General features: G+C 35.9%; 3 protein-coding genes across 3 annotated transcripts; 1 reads left to right on the top strand and 2 right to left on the bottom strand.

The window, feature by feature from the left end:
- Positions 1-5707: 5707 nt before the first annotated feature.
- Positions 5708-7798, bottom strand: LOC115231678 (ATP-dependent DNA helicase DDX11-like). Its single transcript, XM_029801649.1, has one exon. The coding sequence runs from the start codon at positions 7796-7798 to the stop codon at positions 5708-5710; it is 2091 nt and encodes a 696-aa protein (XP_029657509.1).
- Positions 7799-11198: 3400 nt separating this feature from the next.
- On the bottom strand, positions 11199-12100 carry LOC118761944 (sphingomyelin synthase-related protein 1-like). The gene is made up of 2 exons (XM_036500140.1): positions 11728-12100; positions 11199-11552 (listed from the first exon to the last, which is right to left on the bottom strand). Exons 1-2 carry the CDS (start codon positions 12073-12075, stop codon positions 11199-11201), a joined length of 702 nt encoding a protein of 233 aa, XP_036356033.1. The 5' UTR covers positions 12076-12100.
- A 4327-nt stretch (positions 12101-16427) lies between these two features.
- On the top strand, positions 16428-17661 carry LOC115231677. The gene is made up of 3 exons (XM_029801648.1): positions 16428-17004; positions 17310-17512; positions 17554-17661. The coding sequence occupies exons 1-3, from the start codon at positions 16428-16430 to the stop codon at positions 17659-17661; spliced, it is 888 nt and encodes a 295-aa protein (XP_029657508.1).
- The last annotated feature ends 2039 nt before the right edge of the window (positions 17662-19700 follow it).

Here is a 19700-nt window from a genome sequence, read left to right as displayed (position 1 = left end):
TACAATTTAATCTAGATTTTGTCACATTTGGCCAAAAAATTTTGTTTGTTCTTCTACAAAATAGTTCTGGAATTTTATAAGGAAAAGGAAAACACATTAAAGATTAAAATACTTGCCGACACGTTTTTTAAACAAAGATTTTTCGGAATATGTTGTTACTTTTGAAATTCAAAAAAATACACGATTTTCTTGGATAAATTTTCTACATCTTTTAACACGTTTTCCAGACATCACAAACAATATTATTTAAAACTAGCTCGGCAGCTCGCTTCGCTCACCGCGACCTAGCTATTGTGGAGGGTCTGTTTCAACAAACAACTATGAGTTTAAATTTACTCATTGAATATGAAACCAAATTTAAAACTATGGCTTAACAATTTTTTGAATGGACGTCGGGGTAGAGTCTACAAGGGCAATCGAAGATCTGCATCAAGACTACTACCGAATGGAGTGCCACAAGGTTCCCCTCTATCCCCCGTATTATTCAACCTAATGTTGAACGATATGGCTCTTTCTGAAAACAAGAATGGCATTTTACTACATATGCGGATGATATAATCGTTGCATCGAAGGATATATGTGTCAGCGAAGCTACAAGAAGATTACAGAAAAATATAAATAACTTGTGTATATGGTTCAATGCCAATCTGTTGAAAGCAAAGCCAGAAAATTCTGAGCTAACCTTTTTCACAACTAACAAAAGACTGGGAAATTTGTCGATAAATGTGACCATGAAAGGGAAATCAATTCCTCAAAATAAAACTCTAAAGATACTAGGGATCATTTTTGACATTTTTCTAACCTTCACTCCCCATACGGAAAACGTGTTGACGAAATGCAATAAGAAACTAAACTTTCTTAAAGCATTTCTTGTAAACTTGGAAGACGCCAAAGGAACTTACGGATTAGAGTCTCTATACACCCAATACATTAAACCGACAATTGGTTACGGATGTACAGTATGGGGAAGCAATCTAGCATATAAAAATGTCAAAAAAATCGACAATATTCAAATGGAGATTGTAAACCTCTTAGCGGATGTCACGGGGAACAAAATTTAACCAAAAGGACTAGAAGAAATCGTGAAAGAAAACGGGGGAGACCTCAGGAAAAAAGTCAATGTTTGGGATCCCCGACTTCTTAGACAATGCGCTGTAGAGCACAGAGAAAAGATGCGAAGGTTTTTAAAAGAGGCTGGGATCACCTGAAATAGTTAATTATGGTTATTACGGTGTTTTTGGTCCTAATAAATAAATAAGTTGTGATCGATTAGGATTGTTAAGTGGTGCCTTAAGTGGTTTGTGTACGTTGAAAATGATTTGGAAAGTGATCATCTTCCATAAATGATGAAATTACTAGCGGAAGCATTTCTCACTGAAAATGTATTTCTTGGTTATATCAGCAACATTAATTAAAATCATTTCAATTTTTATATTTCTATGAAATTGGTAAATAATCAAGTTGGAAAGTAAATTAAAGCAGGGTTAGGACCCGCAAGACGCTATCTGTCTTAAAAAAGAATAAATTCGATTACAAATTTATCAGATTAAACCCCAATCAGCAAAGAAACTCGGTTATTTCGCTTTATTGGTTTTGTTTGGTTCTTCTCCCTTTTCCTTCTCTTCTTCTTTTAATTTAGTGACGAGTTTTTTATATAGAAAATAAACAATTCAGTTTTGTATTCTCTGTTTGATCATTTTTTCCTTGTTATCTTCACGTTTTATGAGCCTAAACTACGATAAAAAATTGAAATTGTTAAACTTTTTCCAAAACGAAGATTCAATTAATTAGGGCCGATACAAGACAATCCCCGAATATCTTTGCAGTGAGGCTAAAACGCGTTCAACAGTCTGAGGAGGAACTGTATGTTGAAATTGCGCTCGCGCCGTACGCCTGAGATCATGAGACTGGCTCAACTTGCTTACGGGTTTGGAAATTCGCTTGTCTTTGAAAAGCACACCGTCCGTTCCTGGACTGGAGTCCAACAAGGTGACCCTCTCGGATCCTTACTATTTGCTCTGTTTATCGACGATGTGACTCGTAATTTTACGACACTTTTCAACCTCTGGTACCTCGACGATGCTACTATTGGGAATCCTGCTAATATGGTCTTGGATGAGTTATTTAAAATTGTTCCTGTCCAGAAAAAAATAGGGCTGATAGTTAATACCAAAAAACTGAGATCATAAATATCTCATTTTCAACACAAAATTTTGGTTTAGTAATATAAAAATTTCGGAAATCTTGGCAGGCACAAAAAAACACACTTTAATGATATTAATTTTCTTGGGTATCCTTTTGAAGAGTGCAATTCGCAAAACCACCTCCAAGCTAAGAGTGTCGAAATGTTCCGTTTTTATAAACGCTTCTTTCTATTTGACTCTCTCATGGCTTTATTAATTTTCAAAAATTGCATTGACGTTTCCAAACTATTATACTTATTGAGATTCTCGCCCTGATATATACAAAATGAAATATTGCATTCTTTTGAATAATACGTTAAGATTGTATGCCGAATCGATCCTAAACATTCGTTTCGATAATACTGAGTGGACGTAATGTAAACTATTACTTAATTCTGCGGAGCTGACCTAAGATCTGCCCTGTACGTTGCCCTCCTGGCTTTCCTGTCCTTTCACTCATTCTGTCAAAGGCTATCCTTAGAGATTCTACATAAATCCCCAGATGGCTAAATGCTATGCCAATTGCTGACCTCGGAACATTATTAGAGGATACCTTGAGACATTGGTACCGCCTTGAGACTCGGACTTGACATCTGGGAACAACATCAATGCAGATATTGAAAATGGTTGACGTTAAAGGTTTCCACCCACTCTCTTGCAAACAAAGTGCTGGGGGAGCTCCTCGGCACTCCGCTGTTAATATTGTTGTCGTACGAGTTCCTGAATCAACAGGCTTCCCCTAGGAGCTAGAGCTAGTGGGCCTAGATCGTGGAAATGGAAAAAGATCTGATGGGATGACCACCTTTTCTTACGTAACTACAGGCATTGATAACATAAATAAATTTGAGGGAAACGTTTTAAATATGTTGCCAGATTGTCTCAAAGATTTTTATTAGTTTAGAACAAAATTCATATGCAATTTAAATATAGCTGTGAACAAAAAATTGCTGATTATTTCAAACAATTTTAGTTTACCGTTGAATTCTCAGGTTTACAATTAACAAAGTATAATTATGTACACAATAATAAAACATTTTCATACAATTTTTGGAGCAACCTCTGTGTTTGGAACAACCTCTGTTTTGGAACACTTGGCGTTCAAAACGGGCGTAAGACTGTAATTTTATTTATAAAAGCATTTGACTCAATCAGCAGTCTAGATCAGGGGTTCTCAACCTTTTTAGCTCAAGGGCCAAATCGATAATTAAGATTAGCTTCGCGGGCCGCACAAAAAATATTTTATATATTTTTATATTTTCCAAGCCGGTAACTCGCTTGCAATCCGAAGTGCAGCCACTGCTGATGCGTAATGAGTTTTTGGACTCTGTTTTTTTTTTAATTTCCATTTCCTTTATAAAGAATTACAAGCTAAAAAATCTAAAAAAAGGCGTTTGTAACTAAAAAGAAAGTATTATTTGTTTATTAAGTTTTTGAAATCCGGAATAAGTAAAGTCAAAGAAGTTCGTAAAAGCTGACTCGAGTGATTATCCGTGAGTTTGTTACGATATTTATTTTTTATGCGAATCATTTTACTAAATATTGATTCGCATAAATAGTAGATCCAAACATTGATATATTCATATATGCATTGTGTGTTATATTTTTGAATTTGTCTTGAGGAATTAATTCGTATAAATTAATAATGGACGCTTTTTTGAACAATGCCGCAGTTCTATATCATGTTGTAAATTAATGAGTTCTAGTTGAAACTTTGCAGGCGCATCCTTAATTTCCACGCTGAATGGAGTTGCGAATATTTTCATTAAGAGAAGGAATTCTTTAAAATTCTAAAAATTAAATTTATATAAATGTACCCCAAAACGTGCTTCAAATTGATTAATTAAATCACCAATTATGGATATGTATTTTTCATAAGCAGCGCCTTCGTTGTTTTCAGATAGTGAATAAAAATGAGATGTATCTCCCTCTTTAAGGGAAGTCATCCATAAATATAATTTTTCGATAAACGAAGAAATATATCCATATAACTGATAACAGAGTTTGCCTTTTCCTTGTAATTCAACATTGAGATCCGACAAATGCGTGGTTAAATCAACATAAAAAGCCAAATCGGCAATCCATCTTTCATCGTAAAGTTCATCGAAATTACTTTGTCTTTGGTAAACTCCTTAATTTCTGGAAGCAATTTATAGAACCTTTAATAAAATATTAAGGCATTTCGAACGACTTAACCACCTCACTTCAGTATGAAAAATAACATCTCCATACTCAGCATCAACTTCTTCCAAAAAAGATTTAAAATATCGGTGATTGAGCGCTTTTGAGCGTATCCAATTAACGATATTAACGACTTTTTTGGAAACATGTTCCATTTTAATGGACTTGGCGATAAGATTTTCCTGGTGAATTATGCAGTGATGCCATATTAATTGATCGAAACTATTTTCGGTTATATCTTTGGAACGATCAATAAATAATTAAATTTTAACATTATTAAAAAATTAAAAAAGTTAGTTACTCTAGAGGGGCCGCAAAAAAATCCTGCGGGCCGCATTTGAGAACCGCTGGTCTAGATAATACAAATATTAAAATTAATACTCGATGAAAATTTCATTCGAATAATTCGTTATCTACTCTTCTCTACGCTACTATTCATTTAGAACAAACAACGGCACCTCCCAATGAGACGTCCTATCCCCGGTTTTGTTCATCGGTGTCTATTATTTTATCTAAACAAGGAGTAAATTTTGAAGACAATTTACGTAAAATGGAATTAAGTGTTTATCAGTCAATACTTTGTTTTTATTCGTGTATGTTTGTTCAAAAAAGTTTCATATGCATACTTCGATCCGAGGACTGATGCATTTTTTAGCATTGCGACCAAGTTCGGATACTTCTATTGTGGAATTCGACTCAAAAAATCTAGTTGCTTATTTGACTTAAATACCACGGCAAATTGTACACTTGACTACATTTCAAGAAGCTCAAGTTGATATACGTATGGAGCGTTGCAGTGTCTGCTTCCATGGTGTACAAAAATATTTTCATAATAATTAAAAGTTCTTTAAAATAAATCCTGCTGTCAATGTCAAGCAAGAATACTCATCAACACCTTGTATTAATTAAGCCCATAAGAGCCTATACCATGAGAGAAGGGTATCAATATTTAGTCTAATATTAGATGTATTTTTGATCTAATTGATTTGTCAAAAAAGCGGATGTCGAAAAATTATATCTCTGTGTTCAAAATTGGGGACAGCGTTGTGCGAGAAGTTAGAACTCACAGCAAAAAAATTTAGAAGCGTTCTTTAAATAAAATATAGATAGTAGAATCTCATAATTTGTTAGGCAGGCTTGAGTATACACCTCTTCTAAAAATTTCGATGACGTGATGCCAGGTTTTATGCAAATTCGGTCCGTTTTTAAGACATCATTTGTTTGCAAACTTTGAAGACACTGCAGAACATAAATTTTATCTCTCTAACGTGGGATAACTAACCAAAATTCTATCTCGAAGTGAGTCTACGGAAGTGGAAATGAGACTCAAATAAAAAAAATTACAATCAATAAGAATCTTTATGGAGAATAAAAAAATTACGAAGAGCAGTCAATGCGTGAGGAAAACTGGTAGCAATACAATGGTTTCTCATAAGCCAGGAAGGTAAATAATCCGAGAGAGAAGAATTTCCATATCGAGAATCCAAAAGGACAATTGCAGCAAAGTCGTTTTTGTGTCGAATGGCCCGTCCTATACTCTGATTAACTGCACGCATGCAAGTAATCCTATCACTGTTATCCTTGTTCTTTATATAGTCCATTTTAGCCTTCCATTCCTCAGTCATTACATTGGGGAAAGGAACACCAACAACCACCACCAGTCGACACAAATCATCGCGAAAATTTATTCCCTCACTCAGTTTCCCGCCAATAACACAAAACAAAATACTTTCGCTCGGAGAAATCCCATAATCTCGAAGCACTTGGTCAACTTGGCAAGAAATTTTAGGCTCTCGAAAGAGCTTTCTTTTCTTACGTAGAAAATCCCCAAACTGTTGTTTGATCACAGCATGACACCGCTCCTCAAACTCATAAGAGGGGAAAAAGCATACGATTCCCCCACGAGGCACAACTCGTGACAAATTAACCAATGCACTACAGACTTGTCTGACGTGGGAATCGTTTTTTTGAGCTGAATAATTAAGTTTTATTTCCATTCCTCCAGGACCAATCCCAACTGCAAGAAGGAGGCTGTTTTGGGAGTCACTGACATGAGAACTGCAGTGTTCAATTAATTTCTTGTTCGTATGAAGAGAAATCAGTTCCTTAATTTCATCATATGGTCTTAACGTCCCTCCAGCGAATACAAGAGAGTGTGCTTTTGTGGCGAGTTCAATAAAACGGGCGGCTGGATTAAGCAGAATATATTTAATAGAGACAACGGGGGTGGTACTCAGAATAATTCTCCCGTCTTCAAACGAGTCGTAATAAGCAATACAGTCAACGAACTTATCAACACAGTCCATATCTTCCCCTTTAGAGACACTCAATTTCCTTGTGAGTAATGAGTGTTCCAAAAAAGTAGCCAAATGTGCCACACGCACATCAACCAGGCCTGATTGGTACATAAAATCAGAAAGAGTAAAGCATGCCTGTTTATGGTCCATTTTCTTCATAAAAGCAATCAGACGGTCAACGAAAAATATGATCTTTTTAATAGATAGTACATTCGAAGAAGATAACTTATTCGAGTATTTTGAATTATATATTCCCAGCATCTCAGAATAACAAAGAGCAGTTGATAGGGGAATTTCAGCACTGTAAATCGAACTTATCGCCTCCATCAAATTATGTGCCTCGTCTATGATTACTATTTGACCCGATAAGTCTAAATTATAGCTTAGACGTGTTTGTTCATGTAAAAGAATAGAATACGGAACAACCAATAATTCTGCATAATCCACACTTTCTCTGGCAGCATAAAATGGGCATGCGCCTGTCTCTTTTCCGGCTTTGAACATATCTTCTACATCTAATGGTCGAGAACAGATTTTCTCAGTTAAAAGATCACTTTTTGAAGCTTTGTAATAAGGACAAGTCTTGTTTTTGATTATTTCTATACAACGTCTGTTCAGCGAGGGTAGATTTCGAATCTCTTCATTTAAACATAGTTGTTGTCTGGAAGCAACTGTTACTAATCGGAATTCTCCAGAAAAGTCGGTCATTTTAAACTGGTCGATAAATTGGGTAAGTTGAGAATGTGTGCGAGAACAGTAAAACACGCGAAGAATGTTTGGTTTGTCGAGTGCTAGTTCTTTATCTTTGAGAAGTGAAATTTGATGGAGACTATCTTCAATCTCGTCTCTTCTTCGTTTAAGAGAGGACACCAGGTGGTGCTGAGACACCCAGTCAGTCTGTTTTTCTTGTTCACGTTTGAAAATTTCTTGGGCGAGAGCGTCACGTTGTTTTGCCATGTTTTTTCTATGTTTAGTTAGCCAAGTAAGACTGCCGCATATGAGACTGAGTGACTTCCCCGTGCCTGTAGGACTTTCGAATATTCCCACCCCTCCAATATCAAAACACTTTTGCATATCATCCATGAAATTGATTTGGATTCCGTAAGGATCATACGGGAAACTAAACGAATTTTTTGACATAACGACACGCAAAATTTAGCGCTTTTTTATTAATTTGGAAGTTGCTAAAATTGTTTTTTTACAATTATTTATGTTTAATTAAAAAGAATTTCTACCTCCCAAAATATGCTACTGATTCTGGGTAGTTTTCTGTAACAAGTATAAATGAAGTCTTCTTGTTGGTATTTGATTCTGAGATGTATTTCTTGTCGTTTATTTTAATGATTTGTATCAGTTACTTTATGTATGCCTCGTCAAAATTAAACCAACAAAATTCAATCCCTCAAACTAAGTCTACTCTGACTGACCATATGCGTAGGAAACCAGCACAATCAAGGAATTCAATTTTTTGCCACGGCCAGTATAATCAAAAACCACCCAAGTCTCAATCTCTCGACAATATCAACCCCTGACAGGAACATCAAAAAAAACGCAATGACTTCACTACTGTCGTATCCTAAATTCATTTATTCATTTGAAAAACCATCGAAACTAAAAGACTATTAACAAAGTTTTCCCTGAACGCGCTAACTGTAAAAAATATTTTTAATAATTCTCCTCAAAAAATAAAATTTAAGGTAGTAAGCTTTGGATAACAGCTTAAGCAGAAACCTGGGAACGGGATACAAATGTTGACAAAAGATTACTGACTAAACTTAATATTGGTGTAACAATAGAAAAAAATTCTATGCGTACAACTAACACTAGGGAGCGTGCATGGGACTGAGTGATGAACAAGAAAGCATTTGTATTTTCTAAAAAATGGAATTGCAACCACATCGGGAATAGGGATCAGGAAAAGTCAATAGTTGCGCTGGTGAATGGTCGAGGAGGATATAAAAACATTTATTGCTAGTCATCTTAAATATGATAATCAAATGAATTGATAACACAAAACAAAATATCATCGAAAAGGAAAAAAATCAAAAAATTTACTATCTTGACGCGCAAGACTCCTGAAAGCAAATTAGAGAAAACAAAAACCTTAGAAGTCTTAAACACCTCAATAAACTTTTGTGCTTCCTCCTCTTTTTCAAAACGAGCAGCAAACGTTTCTATCTTGCCTTCCTCAGTAACCTGATTCGTTGCTGCCCAATTGACCGAGTTAGGCTTCTTCATTGTTTTTGGAACTAACGAAGAACCCGTAATCCAATGATTAATGCAAACAGTCAACAACTATAAAATATTATACAAATAAAAAACAGTGTCTCGATACATTACCACGCGATAAAAACCGGCTTCCTTATTGTAAAGAATCTCAATGTCCCCAATTCCGAATTCTTTATACTCCTTCAACTCATTATTAAAGCGAAAGGCTTTGCAATGTGCTTTAAAATGGACATCATCGTTCTCCGTCCCGGTTTTCACTTCTACTGGAGCCAGACTAACAATCGCGTCGTAATTCTGTGCAAAAGACTTATTGCCCTCGTCTTCCTCGTCTGAAGTGATAAACCTAGGACCAACCGTCTCCTTGGACTTCTTCTTTGGTAGTATCAAATATACTCTTCACAGGTTGGTTGAATAAACTACGATTTCCTGTTTGTTGAAATCCAGATGAGAACGGAGGTTGCGAACTTGCTATATTTTTAGAAAACATACTTTTTAAAGATATCGGAAAAAGAATCTATAAAATTAAGGTAAATCACGTACTTTCGAATACGGAGCTGGATGATTTTGGTGTAGTATCGGCAATTTGATTCGTACTAAAATAATTAAGAAATCGTCTACCCAAATAGAGACGAAGTATCGATAGGGTTTTCAGGGTTAGGACTAAAATCAGAAACACAACAAAGTAATACGCGATAGTGGGAATGGATGGTTTGTTGAAACTAAATAAATCACTTAAATGACACTACGAACCCAAAAAGAGAAGGAGCAGAAAATGCAGGTTGGAATATTGAATCACTATTTCAATATCAATAATATTCAACTTGGGAAGTTTATCAGTTGTTTTGGTTATCGGGTTTTCGCTTGAAATACTATTTTAAAATAACAGTTTTAAAAGTATAGGATTTTTTGTTAACTGATAAATTAAATTAATTATTGACTGATAATTTAAGTAACTAATATAGGGATAAATAAATTACTTTGAAGTGGAAATTCCAAACCCCTGAAAAAATGAAAAAGGCTTTGTAGACTCATCTGTCTTATTCCCGAAGTTGAACTAAAAATTAATAAATATAAAAACAGAAAATTGGTTTGAGGGAACTTCACTGTCCTTCGCATTGTCCTGCAAAAATAGACACAACAAATAACAGTAGTAAGCACCATTTCGTCCTTCGACGTATCTAAAAAACTGCAAGGAACCGGAAAACCATTTTCACTCGACTTAACGGGCGTTTGCTGTCGTTTACAGGCTTCTTCATCAACTGAAGAGAATTAATTATAAAAGCAACATACTCCTTTCAATAAACGTAGAATTTTCGTAAGAATTCACAGAAGCCTAAAATAAAGTATTTCACCGACTCACCGATGACTCAGAACTGTGATTCTCGGAAATCTAAAGTGAATAGGATAGCTGAACCTTTTGCTGAAATGATTTTTTCGAGGCTAGACTGTCGATAAGGTTTTGAAATTTATGATTATCCTCAGCGAAGTTGGCCAGAGCTTCTTTTTGTGTTATCGCGAGAGCGTTCATAGATTCCGTGAGCTTACACATTCCGCTGATCATTTCTTCCATTTTTTGATAAAGCTTGTATTCCATTTGATTCATAAACTATGGTATAATATTAATATGATAAATTCTCTAAAATTAGATGACTAAATATAAAATAGCACCAACAAACAACAGTTATCAGCAAACAGCGCTAAATTAATTTATTTATAATTTTTATTCGTAAAATATTTAAAAATATTTACTATTTTTTCAATTTCACAGATTTTGTAAAAATCACATAGCCATAATATCCTGGATGTTTGTCAACATAACATCTTTTTCCAAATCATCAACTAGTCTATTCATTCCCAACAGTCGTGTATTTATATTCTTATTAGAAGTCTATATTCACAGATGACAAATAATAATAGCATCAATATTAGATTCTAAATGTACTCGTCTAACTATGCACATCCTTTTGTCTAACTATCCGCACGTGAAACAACAATAAACCAAAATAAAATGGAAACTTTGCACGGTACCAGTAAATTCTGGACTAAAAAATAATCTGGACATCTTAAAGCAATGCCTATCCAAGTTAATCACCATTTTCGTAAGTATAATACAAAACCACAAGAGTTTCATAAATTTGGCCTTAGTCCGATAATTATCGCCGGTTATTTAGCATCGACCATTTCCATTCGAAGTCAAAAATCTTAGTATCCAACAACTTTGAAAAACCAATGTCGCAAATATTAAATTGAATCTTATCAGGCCCAAAAATAATTTTATAAAAAAATAAAAGAAAAGACATTAAATAACAAATCAATCGGAATGATCACGTCTGGATTGGTAGAATGAACAAAAGTAATCGTAAAATGGTATATGATATTCGTTCAATACTCTCGAGTCGTCATTTTGTTCAAAGAAATACAAAAGTGGAAACTCAAAGCAGAACCGGCGCATGTAAGCCATCTCATTCACTCTGCAGTTACTCAACGCGTGGTAGTACGAAGCAATCCGAGAAGCCACAAAAAATGCAATAAACACGTCAATCGAATAGTGCTCGTGAGATGCAAGAATAAAAAACATTCCCATAAAATTCAGAAACCAAGAAATAGACCGAAGGAAATACAGATCGTTCGGAGAATCTAAAGTGGCCCAACAACAGATTACATTCTACAATCATGTAGTTGATGAGGGTGATCAGGGCAGTGTGTCCACTAAACATGTAATCCCCACAAGTTCTAATTCCGTTTGTTAGCATTGACATCCGTGTTAATATTTCATAAGATTTAGCCAAACGGTCGAGGAAAAGGTCGGTCGTAAACTATGTATGATTTTAAACTGTTACGTCAGTGCAGGGCCAGTGCTTGTTTGGAACAGAAAGAGAAGTAATCCTGGTGGTTACAGTCCTTAAAATTATAATCGTCCCCAAAATAGTGAAAAAACGACGAATAAGAATAATCCTAAGATTAAAATTCAAGACCAACCTGTGCTTGTGGAACACCAATATTAGTAGCCAAATTATATTTAAGAATATCCCACAGAACTCTGCATAGTAAAAGGCATACTCCATGTAGGCCAAGTTGTCCAAAATTAGATCTGGGAGTGGAGGGTACTGGTCAGTGTCGGGCCGAGTGTCATTGACGATGACTGCCACGTAGGAAGAGATACACATTGCAAACAAAGCGTAAAGCATACTCAAGAACAGTTTAAGATATTGGAGACCGATTCTAGTGATTTATAGATTGTGATTCTTACGAAGGTTGGCGTAGACTCTTCTTTTTCATCCGCAAATCCTCCACATGTTGATCCTCTACTACTCGTGTCACCAAATGATAGTGCAAACCTTCTTTGGTCATCTCAAGTATTTCTGTTGACTCCATTTTGTATGAACTTGTCAATTTTTCAAATCGGATTGAATTCTATTTATTTGACAGACTGGCTCCACGATGACAATCACTAATTTAAATTGATCAGCTGACGCCTATACTAAAACTTAAATTTAAATTGATCAATATTTAAATTTAATAATAAACGTTATTTCTTTCAACTAAAATATTATTTTCCTTAATTTAGTCATATGGATTGCCTCAATGTCTGGCTAACTGATACCCGGCTCGTTGTGAACGCTGCGAAGACCCTACGTCCCTTTTTACATCTGATAAAAGATTTGAAAGGAAGACAGTCGCTTTGAAGCTGAATAATGTGGCCATGCCGTTCAACAGAAGACAGACGGTCCTTGGAGTGACTCTCTACATGCATCTTTACTTTTCTCCACACTCAGAGAACACACTTCGGAAACGTGAACAGAAAACAAAAGTGGTGAGAAGTTTATCTGGATTATGGAGGAACGGTTCCCACCCGTTATTGGCAAACATTTATTGCCAATACTTTGAACCGTTCATCTCCTACGCCTCGTATCATGGGTCTGCTGGTATCTTGGACCAAGAGGAGGAGAATCGAGGAGGCCCAACTAAGGACATATAGATTAACCGAACGTTATTCTTATGATAAAAACGGCTTCTCTGTAGCATCTGATTATTCAGAACTTTAGATTGCCGACCAATTTTCCGGCGAAACCGACTAGCCGCCCGGTGCGATTTTGTGTGGGCTCGTTTGAAGTTTACCGAGGGAGGATTGGGTTACTGCTAGAATGCTTTTGGATTACGTGACTATTTGTTCGGGCTCGACCGTGGCCTTGATGTTTAAATAAAATTAAAAATCAATGTTGGGGGTTTATGAGACCTTCATAACGTTCAATTGTTTCTTTTTGGACGGCATTCCCTTTCTTACGACTTTCCACTCTTGTCAAAGGTACTTCTGATCCTCTTTTGAGATGTTGAATCCATTCCTGGACTTACGAAATCTCTTCGAATTTTACTACTAAACATAAATGGACCCAGTGGGAAAATCACTGAACTGAAAATGTTCCTGGAAAAGCACTCAATTGATATCTGCCTCTTACAAGAAACAAAACCCGCGCCCAGCCTATATCCTGGCTTTTAGGATTTATCTTTATAAGAAGCGACAGACCTACTGGCCGTAGTGGAGGCTTACTAATTCTGGTTAGAACCGGGTTAGATGTACATGCTTGTTCATCGCGATTCAAAATTTTTGATAGCTTGTCGATTGAATTCATTGGGATAAAGAATTCAAGTTATACTAAGATTTTCTTAATTTGATTAAAAAGTCGATTTCGACCGAAAACATTTTCGTTAAGATTTCTTATAAATATTCATGAGAAGATTGTTTTATTTGTTAGTTGCGTAATTTCATCTGAGATCTCTCTTAACGTTTTTGTTGGATTATTTTCGGAATACTTTATTAATTTTTTCAAATAATTTCCATTAAGTAGTTTTGGCTTTCCAGATCTTGGTTTCCGATGGATTGTGCCTGTCTTCTTGTATCGCTGGATAAAATTAGACAATGTTGCGTCATATCATTTGGGTTTCATATAAAGCAATAAATTTTCCGTTTGTGAGATCATTTTTCGAAAATTAGTTGAAGTTCTGAATAGTCCCATTTAATTCGGGAATTTTCGAATAATTTTTTTCTGTATATTTTCAACATGCTTTAATTTCTAATGATCAAACTCTGATCTAATATTTTTTACCATTGACCTGTAAAACCCATCATTCTTATCTGCAGCTGATCAGTTTTTTAAGCATTCAACATAAATGTTTCATGAATTAAAATAGTTTTTAAATAAAGATCATCTGTCGATTTCTTCGAACTGCGGGATTCCACACACAATTGGAACCTGCAGGGATTTTCGTAGAGGACGGCAGAAGACCCGATGGGATGACTACATTTCCATTCCAGAGGGGAAAGTGTCTGGTTTGGGACGTCACGTGTGTGAACTCCTTTTCTAATCAGAATATCAAATTATGCATCGAGAATCCTGGAGCCCCGTCTGAACGGACTGAGAAAAGAAAAGCTGAGAAATACGCTGGAATTGGGAATGGGAGAGTGTTTGTCCCCCTGGCTGTTGAGACGTCAGGAATACAGGGGCCTTCTACTCGGACCCTACTCCAGCGTATTGCCTCATTAATCGAAAGGGTTACCGGCGACCCGTGTGAGCACCGGTATTTAATCGAAAGAATATCTATAGCAATAGTCAGAGGCAATACTCTGGCTATCTGCCAATGACTATTTCTCTTTTGATTTGAAATAAATTTAATCGTTAAAAATAAAGATTCAAAATCAGATAGAATGTCATCAAATTCCACTTTTAGAATTGAGGAATTTTGTTCATCTTTTAATTTAACCAAATCAAATTCCTAAAATATGTTCATTTTCCAGGTTATCAAAAATTTTAAATATACCATAAAAATGCTCTTTATAATAACTAAGAAGGTACAATGCCGTTGATTTAAGATACTGTAATAAAGAGAAAAAAATTAATACTGCGTTAAAAACGATTACAACAAAAAATTAATCATTAAATTTGCAGAAATGCGGCATTCGTGTATATGGAATATTATACGCAGCCCAAATGGCAAATACTTAAAAACACTGTCATTTAACTTAAATAAAATTAAAGGATTGAAAACATAAGAATAATAAAAATTAAAAAACATGTCTATATTTAACAATGATTTCAAAACCCTTCAGTAAGAACACTAAAGCCCTATCAACAGTATATCATCAATTCATACAACGGAATCTAACCTACGCAAGCGAATCGTGGTCGATGGCCATCTCCCGCTCCTCCCTAATGAAATTATCCACCATTTATGAAGCCGCAAAAGATTATTTGACCGGAACCTCTTATCCAACACCCTTTAGGCAGTTTTCATCAAAAGGCAACAAAAAATGGGGAGGACAACCTTTATTCCTGTGAGTCCCCTATACGAATCTTTGTTTAACTACGTCAAAAATCGTCCCTGTTTTGAGCTATCGAAATGCCCTTTTTGGAGAGCCATCCAGGACTCTCGTCCACGTCGGACAAAACCTCCATTTCCATGGTTTGGGATCACTTGATTAGCTAAGACTTTTTTTTCTCTATAACTCGGTGATATGGGGTAACAATAAGTAAATATCCAACAAAGTTCGAGATTTTTAGAGACGGCCGAACTTTGAACACTAACCCTCTGTATTAAATGAAAATACATTATTTAATTGCTTAACAAAATACTGAGCCTTCAGAGTGTACCAAAGGGGCACTTCACACACCTTTCCTACTCTTCTCTGGCTGTGTTGAACCCTCCGCCCTCGAGAATGTGCAGTCCAACGCACGTCTCAAACTAAATGTCAGAGAGAGACTAGATAGGCAAGCATCAAAGAGATCGCAAGATATAGCCAAAAAGAATGCAGCAATTCAATGATTATCTCAAAAAACCTCCAAATTCATAGGAGGATATTACGCTTTTTGAAAAGAGCTCAAACAATAAAATATTCTGGAATTAATAAAAACCTACATTTTGAAATGTTTCTTCTTATATATTAAGAGAAATAATGTATCCAGTATTTCTAAACACTAAAATCGCATTCAGTGCAGGATAAACTGGCAAGACAAATAATAACAAGCGTGATGATTAGATTAATAAATTTGAAATAAATATTTAAAAAATTCAAAATTAGCTAGATATTTAATCCAATTTTGTAATATTGGATTTCGACAACATATCCTCTCGTCCAGACAAATTGACAGCTTATTTTGAATACAACAACGCTGACTCGACAAGTTTCACAAATTAAGTTGACTATGCTCTGACCAGTTTTAACATCGTTAACTTTATCGTGTCATGTACTATTTTAACAATTCTCGAAGGAAAGAAACTTTTTGTCCCAAGACGAATAGTTAAAAGGCCAAATTCGATGCAAGAACAATTTTGCTCATTACAGAAAGAAACTGAAAGAAAAAAGACGTGAAGTAAGAGATATCAGTGGCAGAATAGTGATCTCGACAAGGAACTTTTTTGGCTATTAAAGATTGAGAACTATCGAAACAGTTGATAATAATTATAGATTTTATTTAAATATTAACCTCAATTAATTAAAATTACGTTCTCGAATATTATTTATTTTAAATATTCAATAAAAACTATGTTGGCCGTTTGTAAAAGGAATATTACTTATCTACTCAAATTTACAAAAAGGAACAATTCTCACAAATCATGGTCCGTAACTGAATATGGTGGATTTGAATCATTAAAATTGCGTGAAACAGAAATTCCTCCGATCACACGAATGGACGACGTAATTGTAAGAATAAAAGCTGCCAGTGTGAACCCCATCGACCTAATGATGATTGGTTTAAATTCCAAACTCAACAAAATAGAGGGATATGGAAGATCAGTTCTGCCCAAAATTAGTCGACTCAAATCAATTGGTCGAATATTTCCGGAAAAAGAATTTCCTTTTGTCCCTGGAAGAGACTTTAGTGGAGTAGTGATAGACACTGGCCAGGGCTGTAATAAATTTTCAGTTGGAGATGACGTGTGGGGATCTTTAGGAATATTCCAACGCCAGGGAACTCACAGCACAATAGTAAGAGTTAGCGAAGATAAAGTTCTCATAAGATCTGATTTGATAGCTTTCTTCCCAACCAGTTTGCTTGAGTCACGTCGAGGCAGCAGCACTTCCATTTGTGGCCAATACGCTCCTAGCCAGCTTAAATCAGGCTGGAGTGAAGAATATAGAAGGCCGATCTCTTCGCTGTCTTGTTCTTGGGGCATCAGGAGGACTTGGTTCCTTTGCTGTTATAGTTTCTACTCGTTTATTAAGTTGATTAGTATCTGAAAGGAATTCTTTCAAAAGATTCGGTCGTGGTGGGGACATGTCGATCTCATGCAGCCACATTTGTGGAATCTTTGGGGACAAACATTGTCGTTGACTCAAATGAAGATGATTACCTCATAAAAATTAACTCAGTGGCGGGGAATGGATATGACCTTGTTCTCAATTTTGTTCCCACGTTAAATGAAGACTTGCTTGGCCATATTTTACTCAGCAGAAATGCTCGACTTGTCTCTACTACTTCTCGTATTTTTGACCAGATCGACGCGGGTGATATTTCTGGCACCTTTGGAGTGCTTTATGACATGTTGGGGAGATTTTCTGATAGAAAGAAATATGTCTATGGATTTTATAGGCCAGATGTAAAGGTCCTCGATTTTGTTGGTCGGATGGTAGAGCAGGCTCAAGTTTTTATTTTGGTTCTGTATTTAAGGTGAAGCAAATGATTGATTCTGTCTTTGGAATGAGGGACCTCCCAAAAGCTTACCATCACCTACGAAATGGGGGAGTAAAAGGCAAAGTTGTTGTTGATATGACTTGAATGGATTCTTTAGTTAAAAAAATTTTATTTGTTAAAATAATTTTTTATAATTCAAAATTTTTATAAATATATAATAAAATAGTTCCATTTGTTATGAGTCGTCGTGTCACGCCAACTGCACAACACCCAATGTTCAAATATGCTATTTTCAATAAAAAGAAAGTAAAGGAGTTGATAGATAGCGTGGATATGAACATAATTATGGATAATGAAGTCCAAACAGTGGACCTATATATGATAAATTATAGGCTCTTCTCAGTGTCACAAACGATTTTATAGACAGCATTATTACTGGCTCATCAAAAATAGCACAACACCGTAAATCTTCATTTGTAGAAGGCCGAGATATTAATTTTTTCTTAGGTAATTATTTTTTAAGAATGAACAGATCGTGTGTGGAGAATGTACATTCCAGATTTGACTACTATTGATGACCGTCGTACGCATAAACGACCACATCGCGTAGATTCACACCATCAAGTATTATTATTTGTATATATTTTTAGAGAACTGCAATAATTCGTAAATATATTAATAATTCATAAATACATTTTCTTTACAACTTTTTTATTTGTTAATTAAAACAAACCTAATAATTTTGTTTATAAGTCGATTTCGGCTTTATCTACATCGAAATATTAATTTTAAAGCATTTTGACGATTCTCGAATCTGGAAAAAACGTGGATTTTGATATAATTCACAACTGCAAGATGTTTATCTATATTTTACCTGACAACATCTCATCTGGAAAGTCTAGATCAGGGGTGCGCAAGCTTTTTTGGTTTGCGGCCGCATAGCATTTTTTTTCCTTCTCTTCCACGGCCGCACATTTTCTGCATTATTTTTTCGATATTGTTGATCACCGCCTTACACCGCCTGCGGCCATCACCGCCTTACAGGTCTTGTTTAGCGGGACCTTGCGACTTGGGATGATTCCTTCTAGATGGAAAGTGGCTGAGGTAATCCTTATCGGAAAATCCAGGATGCCTCATGATGTCTCCGGGGGATACTGGCTCATTTTCTTGCTTCCCGCTGTATCTAAAATTTTAGAAAGGATCATGCACCGAAGGCTTGGAGGAGCTGACGGTGGCTGATGCCCTTCCCGAGTTCCAATGGGGCTTTAGGGAGGGTCGTTCGTGTGGAGAGTGCTTATGGACGGTGTCTTCTGAAATGAAGTGGGCTCTTCAGAAGAAAGAGTGCGGTATGTTAGTTAGTCTTGACATCGAGAAGGCCTTCGACTCGGTGTGGCACGACGGCCTCCGGAGCTCCTTTGCCACGTGTGGGGTCTCTCCGTGTCTAAGGCGCTGGCTGTCGGGGTTCAAGTCGTGCGGCATCAGGGGGTCTTTTCTAAAGTCAGAACAGTCCTTCGCGGGGTCCCTCAGGGCTCTGTGCTGAGTCCCACGCTTTTTAATGTCTTTATGGCATCTGCGTCCATGCCAGTCAATGCTCGTACTGAAATGGTAATTTATGCAGACGACATCATCCTCTGGGATCACTCGATGAAACCTGAGTGGCCGCACTTGCGCACCCCTGGTCTAGATGGATGTAGAAATTAACTGTCTTTTCTATTCAACCCACCCTCCAAAATATTTTTTATAAAGTCTTTTGTGGACTACGAGGACCCAATGTAGCTGGTCATGTGCCCATGTTTATGAAATTTTCAAAATAGAAAGAAAAGTATTTGTTAGCTCTGATGTAGTTATTCCTACTGGCTATGCTGAATTACCTATCTAAAAAGAAATAAATGATTTATAGTTATTTAATTGAATTTTAAGTAAAATTTAATTACAATTTGCTTCATTTAATTCTCAAGAACTATCTAACATAGTAATCGATCTCTTCTATGTGTGTTTTCATGTTCCCTAACACTAAAATAGGTAAGAAACAAAATGGATTCTGGGAAATCGCCCATTTTGCTGGTTCAAGTAGAATTATCTTCGAATTTAGCAGATGAGTTGAAGTATTAGTCGAAACGCGACATTCCGACTTCCTGAAACTTAATTTGAAGAATTTCTTCCAATTTGCGTTTGAAAATGCA

The sequence above is a fragment of the Octopus sinensis genome, unplaced genomic scaffold (assembly GCF_006345805.1).
Source record: "Octopus sinensis unplaced genomic scaffold, ASM634580v1 Contig18749, whole genome shotgun sequence".
NCBI lineage: Eukaryota > Metazoa > Mollusca > Cephalopoda > Octopoda > Octopodidae > Octopus > Octopus sinensis.
The sequence above is the reverse complement of the archived record's forward strand: the minus strand, read 5'-3'. Positions and strand labels throughout refer to the sequence as shown.